Here is a 27,787-nt window from a genome sequence, read left to right on the forward strand (position 1 = left end):
TTTTCATCAGGAAATTACACCTTTAATTCCTTTATTGTATCTTTCTTTACAGGCTAGCTAATCTTTATTTCCTCTTCCTGGTGGTTCTAAACTGGTTCCCACAAATGGAAGTCTTCCACAGGGAGATTACTATGATTCCTCTGATCGTGGTGCTGCTTGCCAGTATGATTAAGGATGCTATTGAAGACTATAAAAAATACCAATTTGATAAGAAGATAAACTCCTCTAAAAGCAGGGTATATGATAAGTAAGTAGACCAAACCAATTATTCTCATTGTGTTTGATGTGGTGGAAACTGCTCATCTTGATTTTGCAACAATTCCCTTCCTGACTTTTTGGAGTACAGGAAGTTTAGAAGAGCTGTTATAAAAAGACTTTTGTTCTGCTTCAGAACATGCTTCATTTATCACTCAGAGTCAGAGTTATCCTGAGAAGTTTTGTTTTTTTTCTGTCACAAATCTGTGTGCTGATGCACCAGTTTTCATTCCAAGTTTTGAAACCAGTTTACCAACACACACTGTATCTTCTCCCAGTAGCAGAAGGTTCTGGAGGAAGTCTGGAAAAGATCATTAGGCTTTTTTTACACACTGGAACAACATCTTTCAGAAATTTCCTGATGAAACCATTAAAACAAAAATTAATGATCAACTGCATTTATGCATTGAAGGTGAAGCATAACCAGGAACTGAACGAATTTTATAGCATTTCCAGTTAGCATAGGTGATCAAAACAACACATTTTCACTCTGGAAGTGGTACAACACCCACTTGCAGTAAGCTGCGTTGTTTGCTCAGGACTGACTCAGAAGGAAGAAATATTTTCAAGTGCAATTCTTATTGCAACATTTCGATTTCATCAGAGTTTCTTGTCCAAGTACTAATTTGATTTGAGACTATATCACTTGCCTCTACATAACACAATAGGAGCTTTGCTTTAAAAGATGTTTAAATACTTGTGCCTCTTCCATTCTTCCATTTTTTTTACATCTCCTTATGCCCAAGCCAATAGAGGAAAAATTACTGCGTAGCTTTTTTGGAAATTAACTCTCATCTGTGCTGATTACTTATGTGGCACAAGATCCAGTAGACCGAAAGAAATGAGAGTCTGCAAGGAGAAAAGGGTGAGAAGGGTCTGGGTGAGTCCTGAGGCCAGTCTAACAGGGGAGGAGCATCAGGCTGTGGGGCAAGCTGTGTAAACTGCCCTTAAATTGCCTGTGTATATGTATAATTCTTTCTACTAGAAATTTTTGTTCATATTAGAGAGTGGGGTGGGACAGGATGCTTGCTTGTTTGTTTGTTTTAATAAATGAAGTTATGGGCAAGAAAGCAAATAGTAAATAGAGGAGGTTGGAAAAGACGAATATTTTCTGTACAGAGGATCATAGTAATCTGTTGACTTCTGTACGCAGAGCTCTGCCCTTTACCTTTGAACTTCCTGGCTGCTAACACGCTTATAAAACGATTCAGAAACACTTGGAGTGAACGGTGAAAACTGCGTGTATGTCCTTAGTTTTGTCTGTGCAGTGTTAAAGCAGAGGTACTTCATGTGAGGAGACGCATGATTCCAGGGAAATACTCTGGGGCCTCCAGGCATGCGGTAACAGGAATAACAAAACATTCAGGATGTTTTTCTCGTGTGTGACGTGCAGCCTTCCCGGCAAGCTTTAGGACCCAGGGCAGCTGGGTCAGGAAGATACCTGTTCCAGGGCAGGTGGATGCCGGAGTCAGCGAGAAGCAGCCCTGTGCTCCGACAGCTTGAGTATTCCCTCCACCACTTTGGAGTTTATCTTGGTTATTGAACTCTTCTAACTTCATTAGCCTTTGACTTGAGGCTACTTTTTGAGAGGACAGCAAGATGTCACGGAGAAGTTTTCCAGGCTGCTTCTCTAAGATGGTATGGAAAAAACATTTTTTCAAGGAAACCTGCTGTCGATGCGTTGCTTCAGACACAGAAACCCAAAATGAAGTGCTGGGGAAGAGAGGAAAATTAAAGAAAAGAAGGAAGAAAAATGAAAATAAGCGAGTGATCAAGTCCAATTTGTGTTTCGGAAGTACGAATTGGAAGGAAAATCCAAACAGATACTATGACTCCAATAAAATTAAGACCACGAAATACAGCATCTTGACTTTCTTCCCTAAAAACATCTATGAGCAGCTTCACCGCTTTGCCAATATTTATTTTGTGGTCATTGCACTGCTGAATTTTGTGCCAGTCGTGAATGCTTTCCAACCAGAAGTTTCCTTGATCCCTATTTGTGTTATAATGGCTATGACAGCCATTAAAGATGCTTGGGAAGACTTTCGGCGGTATAAACTAGACAAAGAAATCAATCATATGGGTTGTTACATTTACAGCAGGTGAGTTTTTTACAGCTTTTATTGTGGAAAATGTTGGCTTGAGATCTTTTATCACTTGTGAGGTTTTTTGGTTAAAGTATTAATAAATGCCTGCTAAAAAAATCACAGTGATTAAGTGAAATGTGTAAAGTTGCAGTGACTAGGTAACACTGGTACTTGGTCTGATAACAGGAAAGATGTTCCTATTTTGCTTATATCTATTGTTCAGACTGGGAAGGAAAGCTTTTGTTTCATGGCTCTGTTGTGGCTATCGGCCTCTTAGACACGGAGTGTTTAAAAAGTTGCCGAGCCCTGGAGTTCTAAGGAATTTTCAACAGGACTAAATTCTATCAATATAGTACAGAACAAGATTTGCACAATCAATATAGCACAGAACAAGTTCTGTCATGCAAATGGGTCCTTGTTTGCTTAGAACCCAAGAAACCTTTGAAAAATGTAGCTAAGTGCTTTGAACTAATTTCAGTTTTATACTCTAAATTGTAGGCTGCCTTCCAGTTGTGTTTTTTTATTTTTTGTTTTTTTTTGCCAGGTTGTATGTAAAACAAAACTGCATGTAAATGTATTTTTAAAAAATGAGATGATAACACGTACCTCTGTTTGATCTTCTCTAAATGAATTATCTACAAATATCTGTGACATTTTCAAAATGTTTCGTGACTTAGTAAGTTTAGGACTCTTTGTTGTATCAAAACTGTTATCAACATAGAAAATGACTTCTACCTGCTTAAATATCACACAGGGTGCCAACAGAGCAAAACTTTTAATTTACCTGAACTTTATTTGTCATGCCTTCAATTAATCAGCAGTGCTTTATATAGTGTATGTTCTCACAAGCAGGATCTTGTAGAACTCTAGCTTTTATCACAGAGTTCTGTCACTGCTGTTTCTCTTGCATGTGTTTGTCAGATTTTTATTTTTATATCCTGCTGGTTAAACAGAGAAATAATGGATTTGCTTACTTACCCCCGCATGGAGGTAATGACTTGTCAGGAATAAAATCTCTGCTCTTTTTGCTAACTTATCTGGAAAAGCGGACATTTTACAAGTCTCTAAATACTGAACATAAGACTTTTTTTCTCTTCCATCATGAAGACTGTTAGTAATTCTAATTCTTTGGATAGGTACCTGAATTGCTCCTACCTTTGAGGCTGCCGGAGTTGCATTAATCCATGGAGCAATGAATTATTTGTTAACTCTTGTTAAGACAGGGAATAGTAGGTGATGCAGTAGGTACTAATGAATGATTGGCATTGAAACACTACTTCCTCTTGACATAAAGCACAAAAAGACTTTTACCTTGAGTAAATGAGAAGTAGAGAATACAATATGAAAAATTTAAAAATTAAAAATTAAAGAAAAATGTACATTGTGGCATTACAATGTACATAAAGATCCAGATCCAAATTGTAGCCCTGTGTACTTTCTTATGCAGAAAGATGAGACAGCCCATCTTAACATTGCTCATCCTATTTCATAGGAAGGTCTTTGATCTATGAATAAATCTTGTGTCTCACCAGACTCTTATGGCCCAAAACAGTGATGTAAGGGAAAGAAAAATAAGGAAGCCTTCAGACTCTACTATTCATTCTATCTGGAAAAAGTGTTGACAATTATGATTGCCGTCAGATCTGTAGTTACAGCTTATTATATCATGAATAATTTTAATCAGGCTTCTATAGCTCTTTGGGAAGCTGGTATGTCTTGTTCTTCTTGCTAGCTGCAAAGTCGTGGAAGAGTATGATGTCTTCTAATTTTCCTCCTTGTGAATCATCTGTCATAGGTAATTTTTTAAGACAAGTGAAAGTCTTTCAGGGGACTGTGAATCTTGTTAATCTTGTGACACCAAAGAATCCTTTGTAATAGAATAACTCATCTTCCATCATAAGATGAAAATTTAATTAGATTGAAAGTATTAATCTTGGAGTGTAAATTGTCTTTATTTCAGATTTCAGTAACAAGAATTCTAGTTCCTGTTCCTTAAAACATACAAAGTGCACTCTCTTTTCTGAAAGCCAGATGTCCTCCAAAACTTTCTTGAACATCAGAGGAAATGCTGTAACTGTCTTTTTTCAGCATGGAGCAAGGGAAATTGAATTCAAGTAGACTGCCCTGTAAACACATTACTTCTAATTTTCTTTTCCCAGAGGTCAGCTGGAATGGCTAATCTAGCCTGCTAGTCAAATGAAGGAAAAGCCACTTCAAGTAGTGTACTTAAAGAATGCTTCATTGGAGGAAAAAAAAAAAAAAAAAAAAAAAGGAAACAATAATATCGAAGTATCTTGGGCAATTGCAATACCTTAGATCTGATGTTTGATTGCAAACATTTAACTTTCTGATTAAAAAGTTTTTGTTTCATAAATTGTGTACAGACTTATACCGCCAGATTACATCGCACTACACCAAAATATGAGAACAAAATTATACTTGCTTCTTCTGTCTTGGTATTCTTTAATTATACTTAGTCTTCTGTTAAATATACCTGGTCTGTTTTTAAATTTTTGTAGGAATGAGGCTTCTAGCACTACAGTATGTGATTATCAAAGCATTTTCTATGATATTCTGCTTTATTATCCTTCTTTAATTGCATTAAAATTCCTCAAGTGACCTGGTTTCATGCAACCCTAATTATTCTTCATCATCAACATTTAATTATGGTGTTCATGCATGTGTAATTTCTATCATCTTCATTTTGCTACTCTCAGACAGCTTTTAGGCAAGATATGTATACAGAACACCCTTTTAATCTGTCTTGTCAGTCAGTCCCTCCACTCCTATTTTGGTTACTTTTCTCTGAAGTCTCTTGAGTTTGTCCCTAACTAACTATCAGTGGCCACCACTGAGTGTAGTATATAGATCTGTAAGTGAATGTCAAACCAATAGTTACTAAAAGCTATTTATTTCAGCATTCCATGACATTTGAGAAACCACTTGATGTGTGTATGATTAACCTGTGAGCTGGGTCTGATGTACCTCTAGGATTAAGCTGTAATGGTCTGCAAACACTCCAGAACATCCAGGCAGGATTTAACATTGATTTCATGCTTCTGGAAAATCAAACCTACATTTTTCTGACTATTTTGAATAGATGGTCAGTTCCAGATGGCAGAGCAATGCCAACGCGCATTCATCAGGCAGCTACACCTGTAAAAACATTAACATCATCTGGACAATTAACATTGCTTAATTTTAAGCACTATACTCAGATATCTGAGACAGTGATTCAGAGAAGCCTAGTGTATGTTCTTTGAATTATGCAGTGCTGTTGTCAGACAACCAGGTAAGTCAGCAGGCATACTGGTGAGAGAACCTGACTGCACTCAATATAGAAAAGTTTCTCTGCAGTGCTTACAGACCCCATGGCTTTCAAGAAATTCCTGTAAGGATCAATTTCTTCTTCCCATGTAGGTCTGCAGGTGTCTGGGTCACAGAAAAAAAAGAAGTTGTGATTCTGTACTTGCTTAGTATAAAGCCTGAGAAGATACAAAGATTTCCACATCAGCACTTACCCTAAGGTAGTCCCAAAGCAGTGCTGTGAAAATAAGAGAAAAACAAAGACCTCATCACTGCATTACACTGAGTCAGGACTGCTACCAGCTGGAAAGCAATTTTTAAAGAGAATGAAAATATCATAATTGATTTAAGATTTGTAATTGTGTGGTAATTTATGAGCCAGATGTTGGAGACATTGGGCAAGAAATTTCTGACAGCAATGGAGATCTGCTTGCTTAACAGTTACAGTACCTATTGTATACTTTTTTTTCTTAAATTTGAGGCAGGTGAATAGTCAAGAGGAAGACTGCCTTCAGCTTCAACCTCCTGCATATGCTCTGACCAGCCAGAGTTTCTGAGGGGAAGAAAGACTACACCTCTGCTGGGTGCTGTCAGCATCTGGGAAAGCATTTGCTGTTGTCTAGGGCAGCAGGGACAGACAGGGTCTGCAGCAAAAGAACAGCATGTCTGGGAGACAGTGGAGAAGGGGAGGGGAAGTGCTTGCAAACAGGGGTAGACCTACTGTCAAATCTCAGAGAAAAAAAGGCAACTTTTCTCTGGACCCAGGAAAGATCATATGCAGCTCATTCAACCCAGGGGGAGCCTGAAAGCTTGTCAAGTAGAAAGGAGAGGAAAACATCATCCTGTCAAGGGGCACAGTAAGCAAAAAGAGGTTTGTTGCCAGCATTTTCATTTAAAGTCTTCTTCAGCAACACTGAGTTTTTGCTTGTTGAAGAACAATTTCTTTCTACTTTATTTTTGTTTTCTAAGAAAGCATAACTTTAAAGACTAGGGTTCTGCTGGAGGCTTTTGGATTTTGATAGACCACAGGCTTGTGACTCTTCTTTAAGTCCCACCATCTTCCCTCGGGCAAAATGGCACTGGATTTGCTTTGGTACAGCCACATCAAGGCTTCCGTATCTTGTTGGTGCTTCCTCCGAATGGTGGATGAATATCAACAACAGGGAATCTCCCAGCTTTTGCATGGCTGAAGATGCTTTTCTAAGACAGTAACAAACATTGATAATTTAAATATAATCTTTTTCATATGAAATAGCAATATAAATAAATTACTGTTAACTGCATGATAATTGTCTGCTATGATAGTACTGCAACTCGGTATCCATTAACAAAGTTACAACAAGACACTGGTTTGCTTAATATTACAAGTGAGTATACTGGCCACCCTGCTTGAAGCAGGGCGTTGGAACTAGGTGATCTCTAAGGTCCCTTCCAACCCAAGCCTTCTATGATACTGTTGTCTCCACAGCCTTGCCACTGGGAGTCAGCATTCTCTGCTCTGTACAGCTTTTGTGTGTACTGCAGGCAGTATGGGACTTTTGTATCTGGGTTAAGTATGGATACCTGAATTTACAACTGAAGAACGAAGCGTCTTCTGCATGTTGAGGTGTTCCTCAGCTTCCAGTGAGATGGGAAGTTGGTTTCAATGAGGAATACTCTCTGGTCTGATATATGCCACCATGTAACTTCCTGAAGCCAGTCGAACCAAAACAGTAAAGAAATAATTAAAATGTGAACTCTCCTTATGGTGCTTCTGTGGTGAAGAGATCTGTGACGTGCACCTGACAAAAGGAAAAAAAGTCAAATTTCTGACTCTCAGCTAGTCAGACAGCAGCAGATAAAAGTCAAAGAGCAGTGAAGTAGTGATTCATGTCAGCCAGAGCATTTCACCAGAGTGAGGATCCTTAGGCTCTATGGAGTCTATTTACCCATAAATGCATAACTAATGCTACCACAGCTTTGTGGATTGCTATGCCGGAGCTTTTTTCAAGACCTGTTACCTCCCAAGTAAGTCCCATATTAACTGTCTGTTTTTTCTGAATGCATCTAAATCCTGGAGAGGAGCAGGATGCTACCTGCTTTGTAACCTGAAGATGCTACTTCGGTATGTGGTGGTCATGTAAGGAAATGACTGTAGCAAAAATGGTGACTTAGGCTATGGCTTCCAGAAACTTTGTAAGTCTTTAAGTCACTGACTTGGAGTTACTTATTCACTCCAAATAGTGCCGGTAGAGTCATGGCATATTTCTCTAGGGAATATTCACACACAATAGATAAAAATAAAAACAAATTAAATATTCTTTATTACATTAATTGATAGATTTTATTACATTGCTTTTTGTAATTTAAGCAAATGTGCATTCAAAATACTTTTGAATTCTACTTTATTTCCTCATTTGGTGCAGGTCACTACAAATCAAGATAGTAATGAAAAAAAGCAAGTTAAACTAAAACCAAAGCATTGCATAAAAAAATATACTTCTAAGTTTTGGGTACTTAGCTTAAGTCCATATAAACTTGGAACGTTAACAGAAGTTGAGTAGAGATGTTTTTATCATTGAGATTTTAACATCCATAGCATGATGCTACAGACAGTTTTAATACATAAAAATTTAGGATTTGCTTCTAGTATTAAGGAGTTTGAAATGCCGAAATGATATAATTAATGATGCCTTCAGTTTGACTAAAAAAAAAAAAAAAAAGAGTTCTGTCTAATTAAAAGATTCACTGAAATTGCACAGCCATTGTGGGGGGGAATGGCTGTGGGTGCTTGCTAAGTCCTTTTGCTGGACTGACTGCTTCTAAGTGATACAGTTTTTTGATGCTGATGATGTCCATAAGACAGCAACAGCCTCCCTAGGTACCCTAAATGATGGTAACATGGTATAAACCAGGGATGAATTGGCACGGACATTTTGGTTCAGATGATATCTCCAGTTCAGGAATAATGTGTGAAGTTGTGCTGTATTGTGAGCTATGGGCAGGTTTCAGGGTTTCAGGATCAGTTTCTTTCCAGTCTAGTGCTGCCCTCAAGTTCTTATCTGCTCCGATGTTGACATTTTTTCGAGGTTTTATGGCAGCAGTTCCTAACATTGCATTCATAGCCTTAAAATGGTCTTTGAAAGCATAGTGTTGAGTTTTCCATTTAAAAGCTGGTAAAATCTTTGACAGTATGTGTTCAATTTCTATTTGCAAAAATAGGCTGTAAAGTTTAAATACCTGTGGAATTCCAGCTGTTCATTGCTGTGTTCATACTGAGTGTGTTGGAGTATTTTTGAAGAAGTGATCCTTCAGTGAGACCGTTTTCAAATATAACATTCTAATGAATTTGCATACAATAGAAAACATTTGGATTTGCCTATATTTTTGCCTGTATGCTGATTTGCTTTTTGTTTTTTGGTGTTTTTTTTTTGTCTGAAGTGTCTGATATTACAGTCTAATGGCAGTTTACATGTGAAAGACAGAGTAACATCTTTACTCAAACTGCAGGGGAAGCTGACCTGGAACTTTTAGTAATTCAGAGGAACCAGACCCACTGAGTTAATTGGTTGTTGTTGATACATGATGAAGGTTTCTGAAGATTTTCCTCTAAGACAGTTTAGGATTCACAGCCGTGCTGTGGCTTGCACATGGAAAACTTTTATTTAATCTCTTCTTGAGAGCAGCGCAATATTTTCTTACTTCCTTCTATTCACCACCCCTCCTGACCCAGTCTTTGTTTGAAGTTCATTTTTATTGAATCAAAGAATGTGAAATGACTTCGTGTCAACAATAATTTATTCCCATTCCCCAACAACTTCCAGCCACAGCAGGCATTTCTGTATGATTCTTTCTCCCCTAAAATACCTCCATAAAATCTATTCAGTTCAGTCCTTCTCATCAGATATGACGAGTCTAATATCAAATTCTGGCAGACTTTGCTGTGACTGTTCCAGGCTGTCTCTTTCTGTCTGCACTACCCTGTGATGGGTGTTGTTGTGCTACCTGTTATTCCAGGGCAGTGAGGGAATGATTTTAAGTGTGGTGGTGATAAATTGACTGGTGAAGGAGAGAAGATAATGGAGAGACTTTCTTCCTAGATGCGTAACTTTGATGCCTTCCACCATGAGAATCAGACTTTCAACTCTCCACCTATTGAAAATCACCACGTGTTGTTACTTTATTGTATAAATACGTGTGTCTTTTTTATACGTCTCTCAACAAACCATCTTAGACGTACGAAGCTCTCGTGTTTATTTAGCAGCCATAGCATGAGCTAGGAACCTTAATCAGTGTACAGGAAAAGGGCAGCGTTCCCTGTTATGGGAATCACTGAAGGGAAACTGCTTCATTTGAAAAATCTTTTTGGGGCAGTTGGACCAGTGTCGTTGTGGGGTGCAAGAGGTTCCTTGTGAACCTTTTCTTCCTTTTATCCTTTAATAATTCTTTGCAAGATTTTAGAAAATCCTCATGTTGGAGGAATCCTAATCCTACAGCTCCTTTCAGGGAATAAAGCTCTCTACAACGAAAATATGCTTTACTGAATTTTTTTTTTCACTGGGAGAGAGGGGCACCCTTCACCTGAATGTAAGCCTGGAAGACTAGCAATTCCTGAACTATATTTCCTATGCAACAAAAAAAAACAACCTCTTTGATCTGGAAGAGGTCATTTGGCTTTCCTGACTCACTGTCTCCTCTGTAATTAGTGTATGAACCGAACCTTGAGCCACACGTGTAATGTAAGTTTCATTGGCTGTTACTGAAAAATTATTACAAATCTATGATTTCTGTGGTTTATTTTATTAACCCAGTTTCTTTAGGCTGACGTAGAAAACAGCCAGCTGGGTAAGGCCTATCTATAGCGTTCTGTGAGCAGGAAATGTTCCATAAACAACAGAATTGTGCAACAGCTGACGTAGAGAAAAGTAGGATTGCCTTGCAGATGTCCTGGCAAACAGCATATACAAACTCTACATGACATCCAGATGTCTGGGGTAGCAAGACAGCCCATCTGCTTGTATGAAACTGCTTCTGTAATCACGCTTTAAACAAACGAGGAATTCTACCAGGCAAGCATTAGATACAGGAAGAATTCCTTGTTGCTTAGTGGATTTCCTATATTAGCTTTAACATCCACTTCATTGTGCAATAAGTACTCATCATGCACCTGCTTAAATATTTTTCAAGTAGAAACTGTCCTGGAATATTTTTTTCAAAGATCAGCAACATCAGATTCACTTACAGCAAACATCTGTTTCTCAGTGTGATTTTTTTATGTCTATTGTTGAGCAAAGGAAACAAGGATATGCATATAAGTAGATGCAGCAGAAAGAAGAAAGAACATTCAGGAATGAAAAAAACAATGTAGGAAGGAAAAATCATTGCTACAATACCATTATTTAGCAATTATTAATGAATCTCCCTTCTATCACCAAAGGTTTTTACATAGTTTCAGGAGTTTTTCTGGCTTTTGTTGTTCTTTTGTTTTAATAGAAAGTGAATACCACCAGGAAATGTGGGATATTTAACTGCATGTGTAACCTTTGCAGGAAGCAGTTATTTCATGTTCTTTTTAGATAAGGACGTGAGCCAACTGCCACAGATTGCCTGACAGCATTAGGGCTGACTCCTTTCCCCAGGACCAGGAAAGCAGGTTAGCACGCAGTAGACTTTGGCCAGACTCTGAAGACATACTTGGATGTGTGCCTTTGAACTGTGGCAAAACATTCTATCTCCTACATCACTGCTCCCCTTTTCATAATACAAACGCTTCATTGAAAGACTCTCTTCTTCAGGCACTAAATGAGGATGATTCAAAGCTTAAGCAGAAATGAGACTGAGTCATTATAAAAAGCCTTTTACTGCGAGTCTTGTAAAGTATTGTGAGCATTTTCCGTCTTACAGAGCAACATACAAGATGACAATTATTTATACTAAAAAAATAATTTCCTCATAAAGAACTGAGCCATTGCTGCCTTTGCAGTTTTCCCTTTAACTAATTGTAAAGTATATTCCACAGTCTTCAGTGTGTTTAGGTGATGAAGACCAGCTGAGAGATCAATTACTAAAAAGGTTATTTCTAAAAGTATTGCTGTGTCCTGAACTGTTGAATGCCAGTTTGTTGATGAAATAGTCATTTGGTCATTTATTTTCCCCACACTTCAATCCTTGTTTGTTTGTTTGTTTAATTTAGAATCCCTTTTTTTCCTTGCCTTTTTAAAATTAATCTTAGGTTCTAGCTGCCTTTTGTTTTGGGGATGTTTTTCTGTTTTCTTGTTTAATACTAAGGAGACATTTGTTGGCTGTTCTACCTTTTTAAGTTGTATCTACCACCTAAACTTAAGATTTTTAATTATCTTTTGAGAATTCCAAATTGGAGAGACCTGGTGCAAGCGGGAGTATGATAATGCTGTACTTCTTTCAGGGTCTACAGATTGATGCTTGAAAGTACCTGCGACATACTCAAAAACATATTTTTTAAATGTCTGTATTTCTCATATAATATACTTAAAAACACTTCTGTTACTCTGAGCAACTTTCTGGCTTTTGCTGTGGAGAATATAGGCCCAGTGCTAGTGAACAAAAGAGAAATTTTCTTTTAGTTTCTATTTACTCCATTTAGATATTTACTTTGCATGTGAGATATGGACAAGTGGTACTATGAAACTGTCTAAAGCACTAATTTCTAGGTGTTTTGCGGTGTCTTTTTAAAAAATACAGCAATGTAGCCCACTGCTCTACTTTCTTTTATCAAAACCCCACTTAGCAGTGAGCCTGCCTTCCTAATGTCTCTGTTCATCCTTGATATATTTCTGATGGCACAGGAAAGACCATGCCTATGTTGAGAAGTGCTGGAAAGATGTCCGAGTGGGAGATTTTGTGCAGCTGCAGTGTAACGAGACCATCCCAGCTGATATCCTCTTGCTGTACTCCTCTGATCAGAATGGGATCTGCCACTTGGAAACCGCCAACCTTGATGGAGAGACCAACCTTAAGCAACGACGAGTCGTGATGGGGTTCTCCAGCCAGGTAAATCTATGAAACCACAGCCCATGCAGCCAAGGACTGCTCTGAGCAGCAGTCTGACTGCTCTGCAGCTCTAGCCACGAAGTGCAGTGGAGAAGTCTACTTTCAAATCAGAAGACACTTGGGTACTAGTTATGCTTCAGATGGTACATGATTATTTTGTTTAGTCTTTGAGTTATGCAGATACACCGCATCGCCGCATGCACAAAGCCTTTACACTTAGGAGGTCTTGTTACGTAAGCAGAGTGGAATGCAGTTCTGACCATGATGACCACAGTGTTCAGGAAGGTCAGAGCTTAAATAATCATCTCTATTACCCTGTTATTTAAAATTATTAGTGTAAATAGCGTGTTGATGAAAAAAAAACCAATGCACTACGTATGCTACAAGCTGGTTTCAGTCTTCCTGTCTTGCAACTTGTTCCTTGTTCTTGGAGCTTTGTTTAATCATGATTTAACTGCTCCATAAAACTTCCCAGATTTAACTGCAGCTATAAAATATGACTCTTTAAGGAGAAGAGAATGAACTGAGGTCAGTTCTTCTGTTTAGGAAATTCTTTGGAATGCTGAATTCCCCTACCTTTAAAATACTGAGACAAAGGAAAATTTTTCTTCTTCTAAGTCACTTTCTGACCTGAATTTTCAACTGTAAAACTTGTCATCAAAATAAATATATATTTATTTATTTACTGAGAGAGAGAGAGAAAGAGAGGGGGAGAAGAATCATCTTGCTTTATCCCTTTTCTATCTAGGAACCTATTGGGTAGTAATAAGCCCTCTAAGCTCCTCTTGCATCTTGCTGTTCTCCCATTGCACAAATGTTTCTAGGGTAATGATAACGTACAATTTTACTCTTGAGTTTCATGAGATGGACAAGATTCCGCAGAGTTCTTGAAAGAGAGTCTAAAAACATTCACTCGTGTGAGACAAATGTTATACAAACTGCCCTGATATCCATAGAATCACAGAATGGCTTGAGATGGAAGGGACCTCAAGGATCATCAAGTTCCTGCAATAGGAAGGGCCACCAACGTCCAGATCTAGTACTAAACCAGGCTGTCCAGGGCCCCATCCAACCTGGCCTTGAACACCTCCAGGGATGGGGCATCCACAACCCCTCTGGGCAGCCTGTGCCAGCACCTCACCACTCTCTCTCTGAAGAGCTTCCCTCGAACATCCAATCTAAGCCTTCATTCCTTGAGCTTAAAAGCATACCCCCTTACCCTATCACTATCTACCCTTGTAAAAAGTTGATTCCCATCCTGTTTACTATCCCCTTTTAAATACTGGAAGACTGCAATGAGGTCTCCTCACAGCTTTCTCTTATCCAGGCTGAATTCATCAAGGTGTTTTTCCTCAAATTTATTTTTTAGATCAGATTCTCAGCTTGCTTGTACTTAGATTTTAAACATATATATACAAAATAGAATGTATGTATTGCTCAGAAAAAGAACGAAAGGAAAATGAGACCAGGGCACTGTCACCATGAGGAATTCTTACAGTCTGGCAAAGCTGTGATGAATTTCACTGGGAGATTCTCAAGATTTTCAGTTTCCAAAGGAGCGTGACTTCTGGAAGTCTCTCTTGCTTTAGAAGAAGATATGGAAGCTCAGCAGCAGATCTGATTTCCAGCTCTGAATTTCCTAATGAGAGGAGTTTGGATTCAAGTGGGTTGCAGTTCTTTTGGTTTTTATCTCACAGCAGTAATTATTCTCTTTCATGTTTCTCACATCCCATTTTTATTACATATTCTTAATCTTAAATCAAAGTCTTCAGTATCTTTTCAGTTGAGGAAAAAAGGTTTATGGCAAACGTACCTTTCATGCAGTTGGCTTTCCAGACTGCTTCAAAGAGCCCCAAAAGCAAGCCTTTTCCCTTGAATAAGGGGAAAATAAAGCAAAAGTGTGTGTCTTGATTCAGCTCCAAGCTCTAATTTAGGACATACTTAGCCCAGGGAGCTCCATCTTATTTTATTTCTCCCAGCACTTCGGTCTCTTTCACTTCCTTTCCTTTTGAGGGGATCTTTTGTTTATTTCCTTGTTTTACTGTTAGTCTTTCTTTTAGTCGTATTTGAATGTATTCAAATTATTTAAAGGTATGGTCTTATTTTATTTTCGTGTACTGCAGGCTGGTAAAACAACTCTTTTAATATATTTCAAAATCCGTATTAATATTGCAATTATTTTCGTTTGATCTTGCTTTTGCCTGAAGAGTGTTGTTATTTAACAAAAGACTATAAAAATTTGTTACATAAACCTTAAATGAAGGCAGGTGCTGCCACCAACTAGCATCCCTTTTGTATGATCCAATTCCCATCATTTTTTTTAAATTTAGTTTAACCAATTGATAATCCAGCCAAGGAAAGTCTCAGACCTGCTATACCATCATGATACCCTTTTGATTATACAGTGAATTACATTATTTTGCACACTCAAATTTGCTTGTAGTCAAATCGATTTGTGTTGATTAAAAATAAATAAAGCGAGAATTTATTTGAGTGAGTACTATTTGAGAAATTAAAGATGAAAACTGTTGGCAACTTCCAGCTTTGGCTGTACTGTCTGTCTGTGCCTGAATTCACCTTATAGGGAAGGTAAAAAATTGCAGGCAAGCTGTGAACCTGATCTAAGCATTTATTTTTTCCAAACCCTGCTTTTTTGTGAGGTTGGTTTACCAAGCCCATTAGTTTTGCCTCTGACACTGTGTTTAAAGTTTACCTGTTGGTGCTGACACGGCACGGGTGTTTAGCTGCTTTAGCATTTAGCATTTCAATTACTCTGGATTTGACACTCCTTCCCTGTGTGTTTCCTCTTGCAGAATACTTCATTTGAACCAGAATTTTTCCAAAATACCATCATCTGTGAAATGCCTAATAATGATCTCAATAAATTCAAAGGGTACATGTAAGTATTTGTTATCCATAAATGTATTGTCTATCTCAGCTTTAATGCTTCACGTGGGGGGATATGGATGGAAGCAATGCCTTCTGCAGAAATTGGTGGACATTACTATTATCTATTCCTGGACTCAGAAGTTAATAGATTATGCAGACTGGAATTTGGGCTTTAAGGCAAAGAAGGACAAAGGCTTGCCATTGAATTCGCAGTCGTTTTATACAAATTGTTCTCACAAGGTTTCAGCTCTTATCAGAATTCTGATATGAGTGCATTTGTGTTTGACCTGAGGGTTATGCTAGGCTAGATTTTCTATGTAAATCCTTTCTAATGTTTAAAGATATCCATCTGCATTGTTCTTACTTCTCCATATTTATGGCCATGGGGAAAAGGTATCCAGGATCTGACATACAAACCTAATTTTTTCTTACAGCTGAAAAACACAAGTAAGCACCAAAACTCTAAATTAAACCAATGCATTAGAATAGTGTATAAAAAGTTTACTAGTAGCTAAATCAGTAGTTAAAGTCTTTCCAGTGATGCAGTGAGAATGTTGAACCTGGAAATAGAATAAACCAGCAGATTCTTGACATTAGCCCTCATCATTCCTAATCTGGTTTTGAGAATTTATGTGCTGTAGAATTATACCCAATATAGCAATCCTGTTTTCCCTCCTCTGTGATACCTTAACAAGTTGAATAGGTCAAGTCTGTATTGGTTGCTAGCTTAGTAGACCACTAGGTATCAACTAAATTGAAGGAATCCTTCCAATTAGCCTGCTATAATAAAGCACAAGAACACTGAGATTGTGCAAATGTAGGAAACGTCACAAGAAAACACACAAAAACACACCTGTAAGTTCAGGACTGGCTTCAACATCTTTAAATCTCTGTTGAAAATCTGTAGCAGATATTTCTTTTGGAAATGCCTATTATCTCACCTGCTTGGTGCAGTAGGGAATTAGCTGCCTTTCTCCCCCTGCTTCAAGGGTAGATGAAAGAATTCTGTGGAAAATAATTTACTAACAGTCGAGTTCTGTTCTTCAGTCCTCTTTTGTCTGAGGTGTTTTCTAAACCCAAATGACTTTGAGTAGTATTCAAACAAGAACTGGACTCTCAGCAAAGCAAGGTATGGCCAGCTTACAGTGCTGCTCCAAGAGGTGTGCACCCTTACAGTGCTGCCAGCTTACACTTTTCTCCAAGGGCCCTTATTGAATGTCCATCTTCTTGCTGTAAAATTGCAGCAGTGTGGAAGAACTGTCTCTGCTAAAAATGATAAGCACGAACTCAGTGATATCGGCTTGGTGTGCTCTGGACACAGCAAATGCTGCTGAAAGGGGATGCAGGAAGGCTTCTGCTTAGTGATTTCGCCAAGGCTGAAGCTAGCTCCCCAGGATAAGGGAGTTCTGGCATTACTTTTTAAAATGTGCTGACAATGACATCAGAATTAAAAGTTATTAATTACTGTAACTTCGTATATGAGATACTTAAATCTCACTACACTGCAGCCTGAGCTTCATACACAGAAAACACTCTGTGATAACTCCCATTATGTTCAAATGCCAATGAAGACAACTGAAGATCTATAATCTGAAGCTGCTTTGGCAATTACACACCTGCTCTCCAACATATAACAGTGACCTTTTCCTTTTTTAACACTGCAAGCCAGAGCTGCTTTGTGTTCTTCCTCTGTAGGGTCTTTGATCAAAGCCATTATTCTGCCATCTTATAGCTATTTGGTGTCTAAACCTTTTTACTCCTCTCCCTTGATGTCACGTTGCCATGTGCAGCTGCAAACAGATATAGGATTGCACACAGATCTAAATAGCAGTGAACCTTGTCCCTCATTTAAGTAACCCTGCCTTTTGCTGGTAAATGCAATACCAAATATCCAGTAGAGAGTCATAAAATATACATATTCTGGAAGAACTTTTACCTTATGCTGATATTTATATAACCAGTTCAAGCAGAAAAATCTCAGCTTTGGTAAAGATTTCAGGAAGAGCCTACACAAATTCATAACAGAAAACTGTGCAAAAATAGTTTTCATTTTCAGAGGCAAGTAACCAATTGCCTGCCTGATGGTGTTGATCTTACAATTTTCAGTAAGTTTTCACTTGTCTGTTCTATTAGCAGAAGGAGCAGATGTGTGATGGGACATCCCCAGCCAGGGTGAAAAATCTTCCACTCCACGTGGGTGAGGGAGAAAGCCTCAGCCCAGGTACTCCTGAAGGGAGCTGAGGTTCACAAAGATGAAAAGCCCTCTGGTGGTTATTTGGCTTTTCTGTTACTTCTTACTGAAGTCTTTATGGAAGCTGAGTGAAGCACAAACAAATTAGGCTCCTCACAGTTTCTTGATTTCTCCTTGAATTGGATATGAATACAAAAAAAATTGTTTGAGGTTTATCAGAACAGAAAATGAAATTGCTTTATTTATTTTGTCGTCTTTTTATTTTCCCAGGGAACAGCCAAATCATGAACGGATTGGTTTTAACATTGAAAGCCTTCTGCTTCGTGGATGTACAATCAGAAACACTGAAGTTGCAATAGGAATTGTTATATATGCAGGTAAGAAGTATATTCTATCTCGCTAAACACAGAATTTCCCTGTAAATATCCTTAAGTAAACACGAGTAGTCTAACCTTGCACCATAATTTGGCATTTAGTTTTAAGAACTGGTAGGTCAGAGGGAAGGGTGCATAACCTTTTGAAGTAAAGGTGTTACTCCCGCATCTCTAAAGCTAAGGAGTCCTATACTGGTTCTCTGACAAGTGACAGTATACCTGTGAGTGTCAGATATCTTGTACATTTATGCAAAGATATCCAAACCAGTTAAATTTGATAAGGTTAGTTTAACACTCAGCTCTGCAGCTCTGATTATAATGCTAATTTCGTCGGTCATAAAATCTTCACTGCTCTCCTAAGAGGGATCTCAATGGCTCCTCAGGGCAGAAACCATTGCAGCTGAAGATCCATTATGTGCTGACATAGACATCGTGTGTCTGTGCGATTGTGCATTTCGTGCAGCAGATGCATAAACCACACCAGACAGTGTCAGTGTCCAGATCAAACGCAGCAGTCCAGGTTCAGCAGTGGGTCAGCTCATCTTTTTCTCAGCTTCTTTTACCTTCAGAGTGTTACCTCTGCTTTTATTCAGCAAGAGTGATTTATCACTGATTTTGACATCTGTGCCCTCTTCCTCTTCGTAAACAGTGTATCGACTTCCCTCCTTACGGCCTCTTCATTTGCTGATGAAGATAGTCAGTTTAAATACAACGATTAATCTCATTATTGGTTACTTTTATCTTGCTGGACAAGTCTCGTCAGGTGATGTATGTATAACAAGCATCAGCGAGGTTCAAGGCTGAGCCACCTAAAGAGAGAATGAAAATCACCATTTTTGCAGGAGTCATTTACCTTAGAATCCCTTCCACAATCCAGAATATTTTATCTCATAATTGGCCATTTTATTTCCTTGCTGTAAAAGAGGATTCTAAATGGCTACAACTCCCATATATATCCACAGCCTTCACTTTGTTAGTCTTTCAATACCTGTCTTTGTAAACAGCACCAGGAAGAATGGTGCCTACCAGACCAAGGGAGGAGAGACAGGCATAGGAGAATTCCAAAACTATCCTGTGTTTTTTGGAACTACTATATAAAAATCTCTATAGGAATTATTTCCTATAGAATTGAAGTAGTTTCTCAGAATTATAGAATAGCCAGATTTAGAAGGGACCTTTAAGGATCATATGCTCTGACCCTTCCTGCCCCATCGTTAGGCAAATCTTTCACTAGATCAGGATGCTCAAAATCCCATCCAGCCTCGCTGTAAACTGACAGGGATGAAGTATCTACAGCTTTTCTGGGAAACCTGTTTCAACCCCTATTAAAGAAATTATCTTCCTTATATTCAGTCTGAATCCGCCCTCTTTTTCCATGAGGGAAAGTCTTTTTCTGTCTGTTACCTAGGCTCCTTGACACATTAGAAATTTGCTATAACATCTCCCTTGAACCTTCTCTAGGCTTAACAATGCCAGCTGTCACAGTTGCTCTTTACAGAAGAGGTGTTTGAGCGCTCTGTTCATCTTCATGGCCATCATGGACCTGCTTTAAGAGGTCCGTGTCTTACCTTCTCATTCCCGTTTTCATTGTCTAGCCATTTCCTAGTATGCTCCTTTCACCAACAGCAAAGATTAACAGAGGCCCACATTATAATGTTGCTTAAGCTGCCAGCTGCAAAGGTTGGAGGTTTAATGATTGCCAAGATGTGGTGTCATTGGTCTGAGTAAGACTTCAATTCAATTTCCCACTGACATCTTTTTGTTCATGTCAGAATAAAAGCTTATTCTTTCTCTTCTAAAATTAGACTCACTTGAGCCAGTAACCAGCTTCATTTCTAGGTTTCTTTGACATTGGTTATATTTTGGCTTTTAATCATGGTCTGTGACCTTTTCTGAACATCCAAAATCAGTCACATTGTAACATGGCACATTCTCCATTTTTATAACCCTATTACTGCTCAATCTTACTTTCTAATGGATGCTTTGTGAAGCGCGGAGCCATCACTTAAGTGATTGTTTAGCCTGTGCAGTTCTCATCTGACCTGAGTAGAGTTTCACCTTTCGTGGGCACCCAAACGTTCTACATAAAGCAATAGTACTAATGCACCAAAGCCACAGTACAGAGCCACGGCCAATACGATTTACCTGCTGTGATGGGGACAGCATCAAGAATTAAAAATGCTTTTCCAGTAATAGAGTACCAGAATGGAAACAAGTTTTAAATGAAGCCATTAGCATCCAGAAATTGAGTGATAATGTAGTGGGGTGTGATAGGTGAGGTGCTGGGTTACACAGCATGTAAATCTGTGAGGATTCTAGGAGAAAAAACAAACCTATATATAGTTTATTCTAATTATTTCTGATATTCATATCTTGCAGACTTATATCCTTATTAGAGGTGTTGGGAAAATTCCTTTTCCTGTTGGGCAGCTGAAGTGGAGGGGAATGAAAGAGGTGAAATTTGGAATTAAATTTCCTCCAATTTCACTGCATAAATCCATCAACATTTCCCTGAGGAATCTTTGAGGGGGACTAAAGGGCTTTGTCCTGAGGTGTTTGTTGTTGGGTTTATTTGTTATTGTTTGTTGTTGTTTTTTGTTGGTTTTTTTTTTCAACACAAAATATTCCATTAAGCCTCACATAAAAATAAAAGTGAGAAGCAAGATTTACAGAGCTGCTGGAAGAACACAAGTGCAGGCTGTAGTGCTCTCATTTTCTGTGTAACTCAGTGGTAAAAGCATTTGTTCACAGAAGGAAAGGCTGAACGTGAGTGAACCCACACCTCCTGCCTCACAAGTAGTGTCCTGACTTAGCTGACTTAGGAAGTGGAATACGTGTGCTGAAAACGAAGGAGCATTGGTGGTGTGAGTTGGTCCCCCCAGCATAGCTCTGGGTTGTGTAGAAATTACATATTTATTGGAATGGGAAGCCAAGAGTCCCTGCTCTTAGTGAATGTCCTGAACATAAGGCTGGAGAGTAATTTTCTCTCTTGCTCTCTACCTCAGTTAATATTCTTTGATGTAAAGCTGGAGTGAATCCAATAGCAGTGATTAAATCACTCCTTACTTCCAGCTTTTGGTTCAAATCACTTTTCTAGGAAAAGCCAAAAGATAGATGGGCGAACAGTACCTCTCACACACTAAACACACGTATAAACAACAATGCAAATACGAGACTGCATGGCCTTTATTTTTTATTATAGAAATAAGTATAAAATACACAATTTAACATAGCAACTGATGGAATCCAGGTATTCTATTTGTGGAGCCATGGTTTAGATGATATTAATAAAATAGAAAAAGCAAATTCTGCTTGTTGGCTTCTTACAGAACTCTTTTCTCCTTACAAGTATTCCAGCTCAATTTTAATTCAGTATGTTCTTAGGATTTAGTACGCTTTTTTTCATTTCTTGTCCTGCTGTTTTGTTAGCACTTTACATCCACATGATGAAAAAGTAAATAACATTAGTGTACTTCACTGCTGGACCTGACGTGTTGGATTGTGTTTAAGTTAATACATGAAATGTGTCTAGTGGCTCCCAGATTGCTAATGAATAATATTTTCAATATTTTTCAAATGTTGATTCCAGGAACCAGTATAGCACCTAATCACGTTGATTATAAAACTCCAAAATGCAATATTATTATTCCTTTTCCTTCCATTCTCCAGGAGATTTAGCTGTTATGTAGGAGCATATCTGTGCTTCTGAGTCTCGAGTGTTTTGAATATTGGTACAATCCTTGTGTTCCTAGTGAGAAAGTAAAATGTATGTGACAGCTTAAAGCTGAAATGTAATTGAGCTCTTCTGTAAACCCCTACCTAGATTTAGTGTCTCATATATTCTGACATTCAGTCAAATGAGAAAATGAGCAATACAGTTCCTCAATGAAGCTGGAGATAAATTAATATTAGTCATGAGCATCCCACTCCCACTTTGTGAAATGCTTTCTTTAGGAAAAAAAACTACAAAATGTTATGTAAACATGATGATATCCATTTGTGTTTTGAAGGTCATGAAACCAAGGCCATGCTGAATAACAATGGTCCTCGCTACAAGCGCAGCAAGATAGAGCGACGGATGAATGTGGATATTTTCTTGTGTGTGGGACTCCTGTTCACAATGTGTCTTGTTGGCTCTATAGGTAAGAAGCACTGACAAAAATCTTTTGTTTGATTCCTATTTTCTACAATGGCGATTAAAACTGATCTTACAGAGACGAGTGAGATCAGATCTAGGCTTTTGGATTCTAGGTTCTTTGGTCTTATAATGTACAAATTAAAACGGCAAATCTGAGCAATTTGGATGGAAGGAAACTCAGCCATGGCTATAAATATTTCAGATAAGATCCGTCTCTTCTATAGTAAAATATGTGTAAAGCAACCAAATGAAAGCTGTTGAGTTAATGCATAGAGTGTTGCTCTGAAAGTCACTATTTTATCATGTTGGCTCATGATGTCAGAGACAGATGTTGGTGGAATGGCAGCAAAAGTTGAACCTTTCCACCAGTATTCTGTTACCTTTTGCTGCCGTGCAACAAATGGAAGCAGGGGGGCACTGTGGCACACCAGCATCTGACATGGAAGTCATATGACATGTTGTTGCATATGAAGCAAAAGTGTGTCACTGAATTCCTCTATGCTGTAGGAAATGATATCCATTGACTTTCATATTGCTTGTTCCTTATATGACTAAAAAATATAATGATGCAGCTTTACCTTCATTTCTATAACATTCACCTAAATACCTTCATGGTGACTTTAGCAACCCATGAGCTGCACGTGGGTAATTCATTTGGTTCACAATCTCTACAGCTATCTTCTTAAAGGCCTTTTTGGCACAGGCTGAGCTGGATCAATTGCTTAAATAGGAGCACCGCATTTTTCTAGGGGCCTCCCTTCTTGAACACCACAACCAGATGGGGCTGAGGTTATCTGACTCTGATTTACTTGATTGATGATCTCAAAGGCCTTGCTTTCTCTGCACAGAAGCACCCACTTGCCCTACTGCTCTGATTGCAATCTGTCCCTGGCAGGTCAGTATTAATGGATCTCCTAACCCTGAGGAGAAGGGCCAGATTTTAAGCCTGCTAAGCTTTGAGTGGGTCACTGCTTTTAAGAGATAACAGAGGCTCCCATGAGAATTTTGTGTTCAAAGCCCCTTTTCTTTTTAATCGATTTCATCTCAGTGATAACTTGCTTAGTGCTACTGCTCTGATTTAGTTTTGTAGAGACAAAGTCAAATCGTGTGGCCCTGTCAAGCCTTCCTGAACCTTCCCCAGAGCCCTGCGATGTGACCCACCAGTCAGTCATCACTGTAACACTGTTAGAAGTAAAGGCCATCCAAAAAGATGAACAATAAAACTGACTTAATCACTTTTTTAATTTTGCTGCTTCATGTTGCAGTGGGCTTTCTTGGCACAGAAATGGGATTTCAGTTTGACAACTGAGCTCTATGTGAGGGAGAGAGAGAGAGACCTCATTTTCATTGTTCCCTGGCTGCTGTCATGTCAATTTAGAACTTGTCTTTGTCTGGTGTGTAGGAGCCCTTGAGTAATAAAGTCCTTTAACTTAAGGTTTGATGTGGTCTCAGATGAAAAAAAAAAATCAACGTTTAAAAAACAATTTATATGCTCAGGTTGAAAAAGAAAAAGAAAAAGAAGAAAGACTTTAAAATATTCATAGTTTAAGTGAAACATGTAAAGCAGGAACAAGTATATCAACTTTCATCTGTTCGAAAGATCCCATTGCTCTATCATGAGTTTTTTGCAACCTTGTCTGAACGTAGGGCTCCAGGAGGACAGTGCTGGTGAATCCATCAGTATTTTCCTTGCACACAGTCAAAAAAGAGGGGGAAGAAGTGAGTTGTACACTATAGCTGTGCTTCCTAAGTTGTGATCGTAGTCTCTAGCAGCCAGAAAATACTGCTGGAATAATTTTAATTCCTTTGGCAGGATTTTAGTAGGCAGATGCTCCAAAACGGCCGCTTGCTTAATTGGTGCTAATAGAAGTTTTATCAGAACTGGACGCATGAAGTGAACTAATAGGGGATTTTGGCAGGAAAAGGGCATCTAGAGCAATGACAATGTGTGGAAACTAAGTCATTTGTGCTGGCTACATGTCAAGTTTCTGACTGTACTAAATTTATGTCTGTAACGGCAATATGAAAGGTGGTAAAGAAATCATGATGGAATGTTGGTAAGTCCTGAACCAGAGACTGTGCTGCAGTAGTGCATTTTGGGAGTGTGAGTTAACTGACGAGGAATTGAGGAAATGTAAAAACCAGCTGCCTGAATTAATTTTTAATTTAATGTTCACATGTAATTACGAAGATTTCAGATTGTCTGTACAGACAGTGATGCATCTTTCTGTTAGAAAGAGGAATAGGAGCCTTCAGCACTGAGGATTTTTAAAGCTAAGTGGCAGAGATGGAGTCCTCCCATGATAAAAGATAGAGTGAGAAGAGATCTACACAGGCATAAGGGCCACGGGAGAAACCTGCTGAAGGACAGGTGGAAAAAAAATCGCTGTGCCCAACATGTCTGTTATGTGCATGTGCTACAAAGTTCTGCATATGTTTTGCATTCTTCAGCAGATTTGCAGCAATGCTTGGGTACTTGGTTTGGAAATGTTCTTCTTAATTAGCACTGCAGTCCATATCAGAAGCTTTATCAGTCACCATCCTGCTCAGTGTGTTTCACTATCTTATATCATTCCTACAGGGCATGGCATTTGGTCTGGAAGTTTCCCAGAACACCCACCTTATGATGTCCCAGATGAGAATGGCAATTTTCTGTCTCCGGTTCTTTCTGGCTTCTACATGTTCTTGACTATGATAATCTTGTTGCAGGTAAAAGACAAAGCTTCTCTGTTACCTTCAAGGAAGAAGGCATTAAAAACTGACTACAATCAGCAATAAAAAAAAATTAATATCAACAAATAGATTGTTCAGTACTTTCTTGATCCTATTTGGAAATGTTGTGAAGAGTGTTTCAAATAATCAAAGTGGGGAATGCACTATAACACAAATTCTTCTTCGTTGCTTATGAAACTTTACAGGGATATATATAGGAAGGAGAGGTATTGTATCTCTGAACAGCTCCAGAGCATCTAAGATATGTGTTATAGAGAATGCTTACATCCAAATATCAGTTGTTCGATGCTGCGTTTTTTTTTTTTTTTTTTGGTGGTGGTAGTGGTCTTTTTGCCTACACTCATCATTTCTAGGTAGAAATGTCACTTAATGTCTCAAGAAAACAGTGAAACAAAACTTATTGTTTTCACCTGCAGGGAATAATAACTAGGTAAGGTTCTGCAGGTTTAGGAAGGAAGCTAAATTAAAAGTAAGGTGCTCATATATGTGGATCTGATTAAGCCTAATTGAGAAAGAACGAGTTATAGGAAGGGGGAAAATCACATTTACTTTTCAGGTTTCTTGAGATTGAGATCTGCTGAGATTAAAGTGGACAGGATTTCTTTGATATGAGTGAAATAAGAAGAGAACTTTTTGAGCTGCTTAGATTCCTTAGGGGCTTATTCTTCATTACTGAAACAGAATATTTGTGCATCTTATGAATTCAGAATTATTTCACGGTGGGAAAGTTATTGGATGGGAAGCACTGCATATGAAGGCATTGCTTGTTAAACAGGTTTACACCAAGAGGTAGTTTGTGCTAGTGTATCATTTCTGAGTTTCAGGAGGGTAAGAGCAGCATGTACCTTGGTCCAGAAAATGTGTTTTTGTAAGAGCATTCTCTGAAAGACTCATCTTTTGGGTTGGTTCTCACTGAGATTTTCATCTCTTTCAGGTTTTGATCCCCATTTCTCTTTATGTGTCCATTGAGTTAGTCAAGTTGGGCCAAGTCTTCTTAATTCACAATGACATTGACCTGTATGATGAAGAAGCAGATTTGCCCATACAGTGCCGAGCCCTAAATATTACTGAAGATCTTGGGCAAATCCAGTATATTTTCTCAGACAAAACTGGAACACTAACAGAAAACAAAATGGTATTCCGACGCTGTACTGTGGATGGACATGAGTTTTCGCATCAGGAAAATGGTAAGGGAGACTTTTCTATGCTTGCTTTTTTCTCTCAGCTACTAAATCTTAATAATTTAAATATTAATATTTCAGCCTCCCGAGCCTTCTGGCTGGGTCAGTGGTTTTGTATCCTTTTTGTGAGGGACTCCCGTTATGGAGACTCCTGAAAGTTTTAAATGATATGGAGGTTAGATTGGGAAGCTGTTTTGGTTTCCTGCACTGCACTTGAGAGTGCAAAGAGAACATTTAATTCTTCATTTCTTAATAAGTGCCAGCCAATCTTTCATAGACTCACAAACTGAGATTAGTTAGTAATCAAGTTCAATGGATCCAGAAGTAATTACCATAGTGTGAAATGAACGAAGGCTCATCTTCACCTGGAGTCAACTCTAGCTGCAGGCTGTATCTGAAGCTTCTTGGCATTCAGCACTGAATCCGAACTTTTGACTCAGACCCCTCCTTGGTTGCTACTTTCTCTCCCTATGCTGTGCAAAGGATTTTATTAAGCTGGCAAGCAGCTGCCAGAAAAATGTTTGTGCTCTGTGACTGAGAGCATTAGCAAATTTGTGAAACCGTATTTCATTAACCAGTTCCAGCCAACTGCAAAGTGCAGTTAAATAGACCTAGCATTAGGCAACCTCCTTAAAAATGACTGATAACTTTGAAGTGCATTTTTTTGTTTTCTTGCAATAATAAACATTGCATAGAGGGAGTTGCCAGAAGTTGAAGTGGATAATGAAGTTTTTCTGGTTAGGACTTTGGAGTTGTTTTAGCTTTGGGTTGGTTTATTTCAAGGGTTTTTTAACTAAACAAGGTATTTCTCCTGAGCCATGCCAAGAACAGTGTAAGAGGTAAGGTTTTGTTTTCTGTTTACAGCCAAGCGCCTGGAAACACACAAAGAGTTGGACTTAGAAGATGAGGACTTTGCAAAACTTCAGCAATTCACACTTCCCCCAATGAATATTGAAAGGCCAGCCACTTATCACAGAACCATGAGACCTTTAAGGAGGTCCCAGAGTGCCAGGGCTCACTTTCAGGGGCATACAAGGAGCAGATCACTTGGTCGTCGTGATAGCAACCAATCTCAAGTGGCATTCAGCAGTACCATTGTGAGTACAAGCAGATTGAGTTGGCATGTCTTTAAAGATTTTTCCTTTCTATTGCATTTTCTGATGGAGAGCTGACAGGGAGACAGGAGAAATCCTAGTCCTGGTAGAGCTAAGGATTTTTTCATGTAATTTTAAGTTCAATTTAATATCCTACTTGTCTCATTCAGTTCCTTTGTCACGTAGAAGCAGATATTGGTCAGTGTTCCTCCTGTTCTTGGAATATGGTGGGTCTGTCAGTTGTCCTCACATTTCCCAACCCAGTCCTCAAGGAATGTTGATAACCTCTCTTTGTCTTTTTCCTTTATATGTCTGTGTGATAAAGGAATTCCTTGCCAGATATATTCCTCCAAGATAATTTTTTCTGCCAAGCCTCTTCAGTTTCTTCCAGATTTAAACTGCCCTGGTTGGTTGGTTGGTTTGTATGCTTATTGTTGTTTTTGCTTGAGGCTGTGGGGGTTTTTGGTCTTTTTTTGTCGTTGCTGTTGCTGTTTTGAGGTGGGTTTTGGTTTTTTGTTTTTGTATGGTTTT

General features: G+C 38.5%; 1 protein-coding gene across 4 annotated transcripts in view; it reads left to right on the forward strand.

Moving 5' to 3' along the window:
* Positions 1–27,787, forward strand: part of ATP10B (ATPase phospholipid transporting 10B (putative)) — a 63,166-nt gene that overhangs the window by 11,293 nt on the left and 24,086 nt on the right. For 2 of the 4 annotated variants that reach the window (XM_090150837.1, XM_090150836.1), the window contains exons 5-12: positions 53–247; positions 12,452–12,656; positions 15,470–15,555; positions 18,007–18,113; positions 22,121–22,252; positions 24,830–24,957; positions 25,916–26,168; positions 27,027–27,259. In XM_090150837.1, the coding sequence (XP_090006963.1) occupies positions 53–247; positions 12,452–12,656; positions 15,470–15,555; positions 18,007–18,113; positions 22,121–22,252; positions 24,830–24,957; positions 25,916–26,168; positions 27,027–27,259 (1,339 nt within the window). Of the gene's footprint in view, positions 1–52; positions 248–1,105; positions 2,358–12,451; positions 12,657–15,469; positions 15,556–18,006; positions 18,114–22,120; positions 22,253–24,829; positions 24,958–25,915; positions 26,169–27,026; positions 27,260–27,787 lie in introns of those variants that run through there. The other 2 variants (XM_090150834.1, XM_090150835.1) reach the window with 2 other exon arrangements.

Source organism: Phasianus colchicus, chromosome 15 (genome assembly GCF_987193195.1).
Source record: "Phasianus colchicus chromosome 15, bPhaCol1.hap1.1, whole genome shotgun sequence".
In the NCBI taxonomy this organism is placed as follows: domain Eukaryota; kingdom Metazoa; phylum Chordata; class Aves; order Galliformes; family Phasianidae; genus Phasianus; species Phasianus colchicus.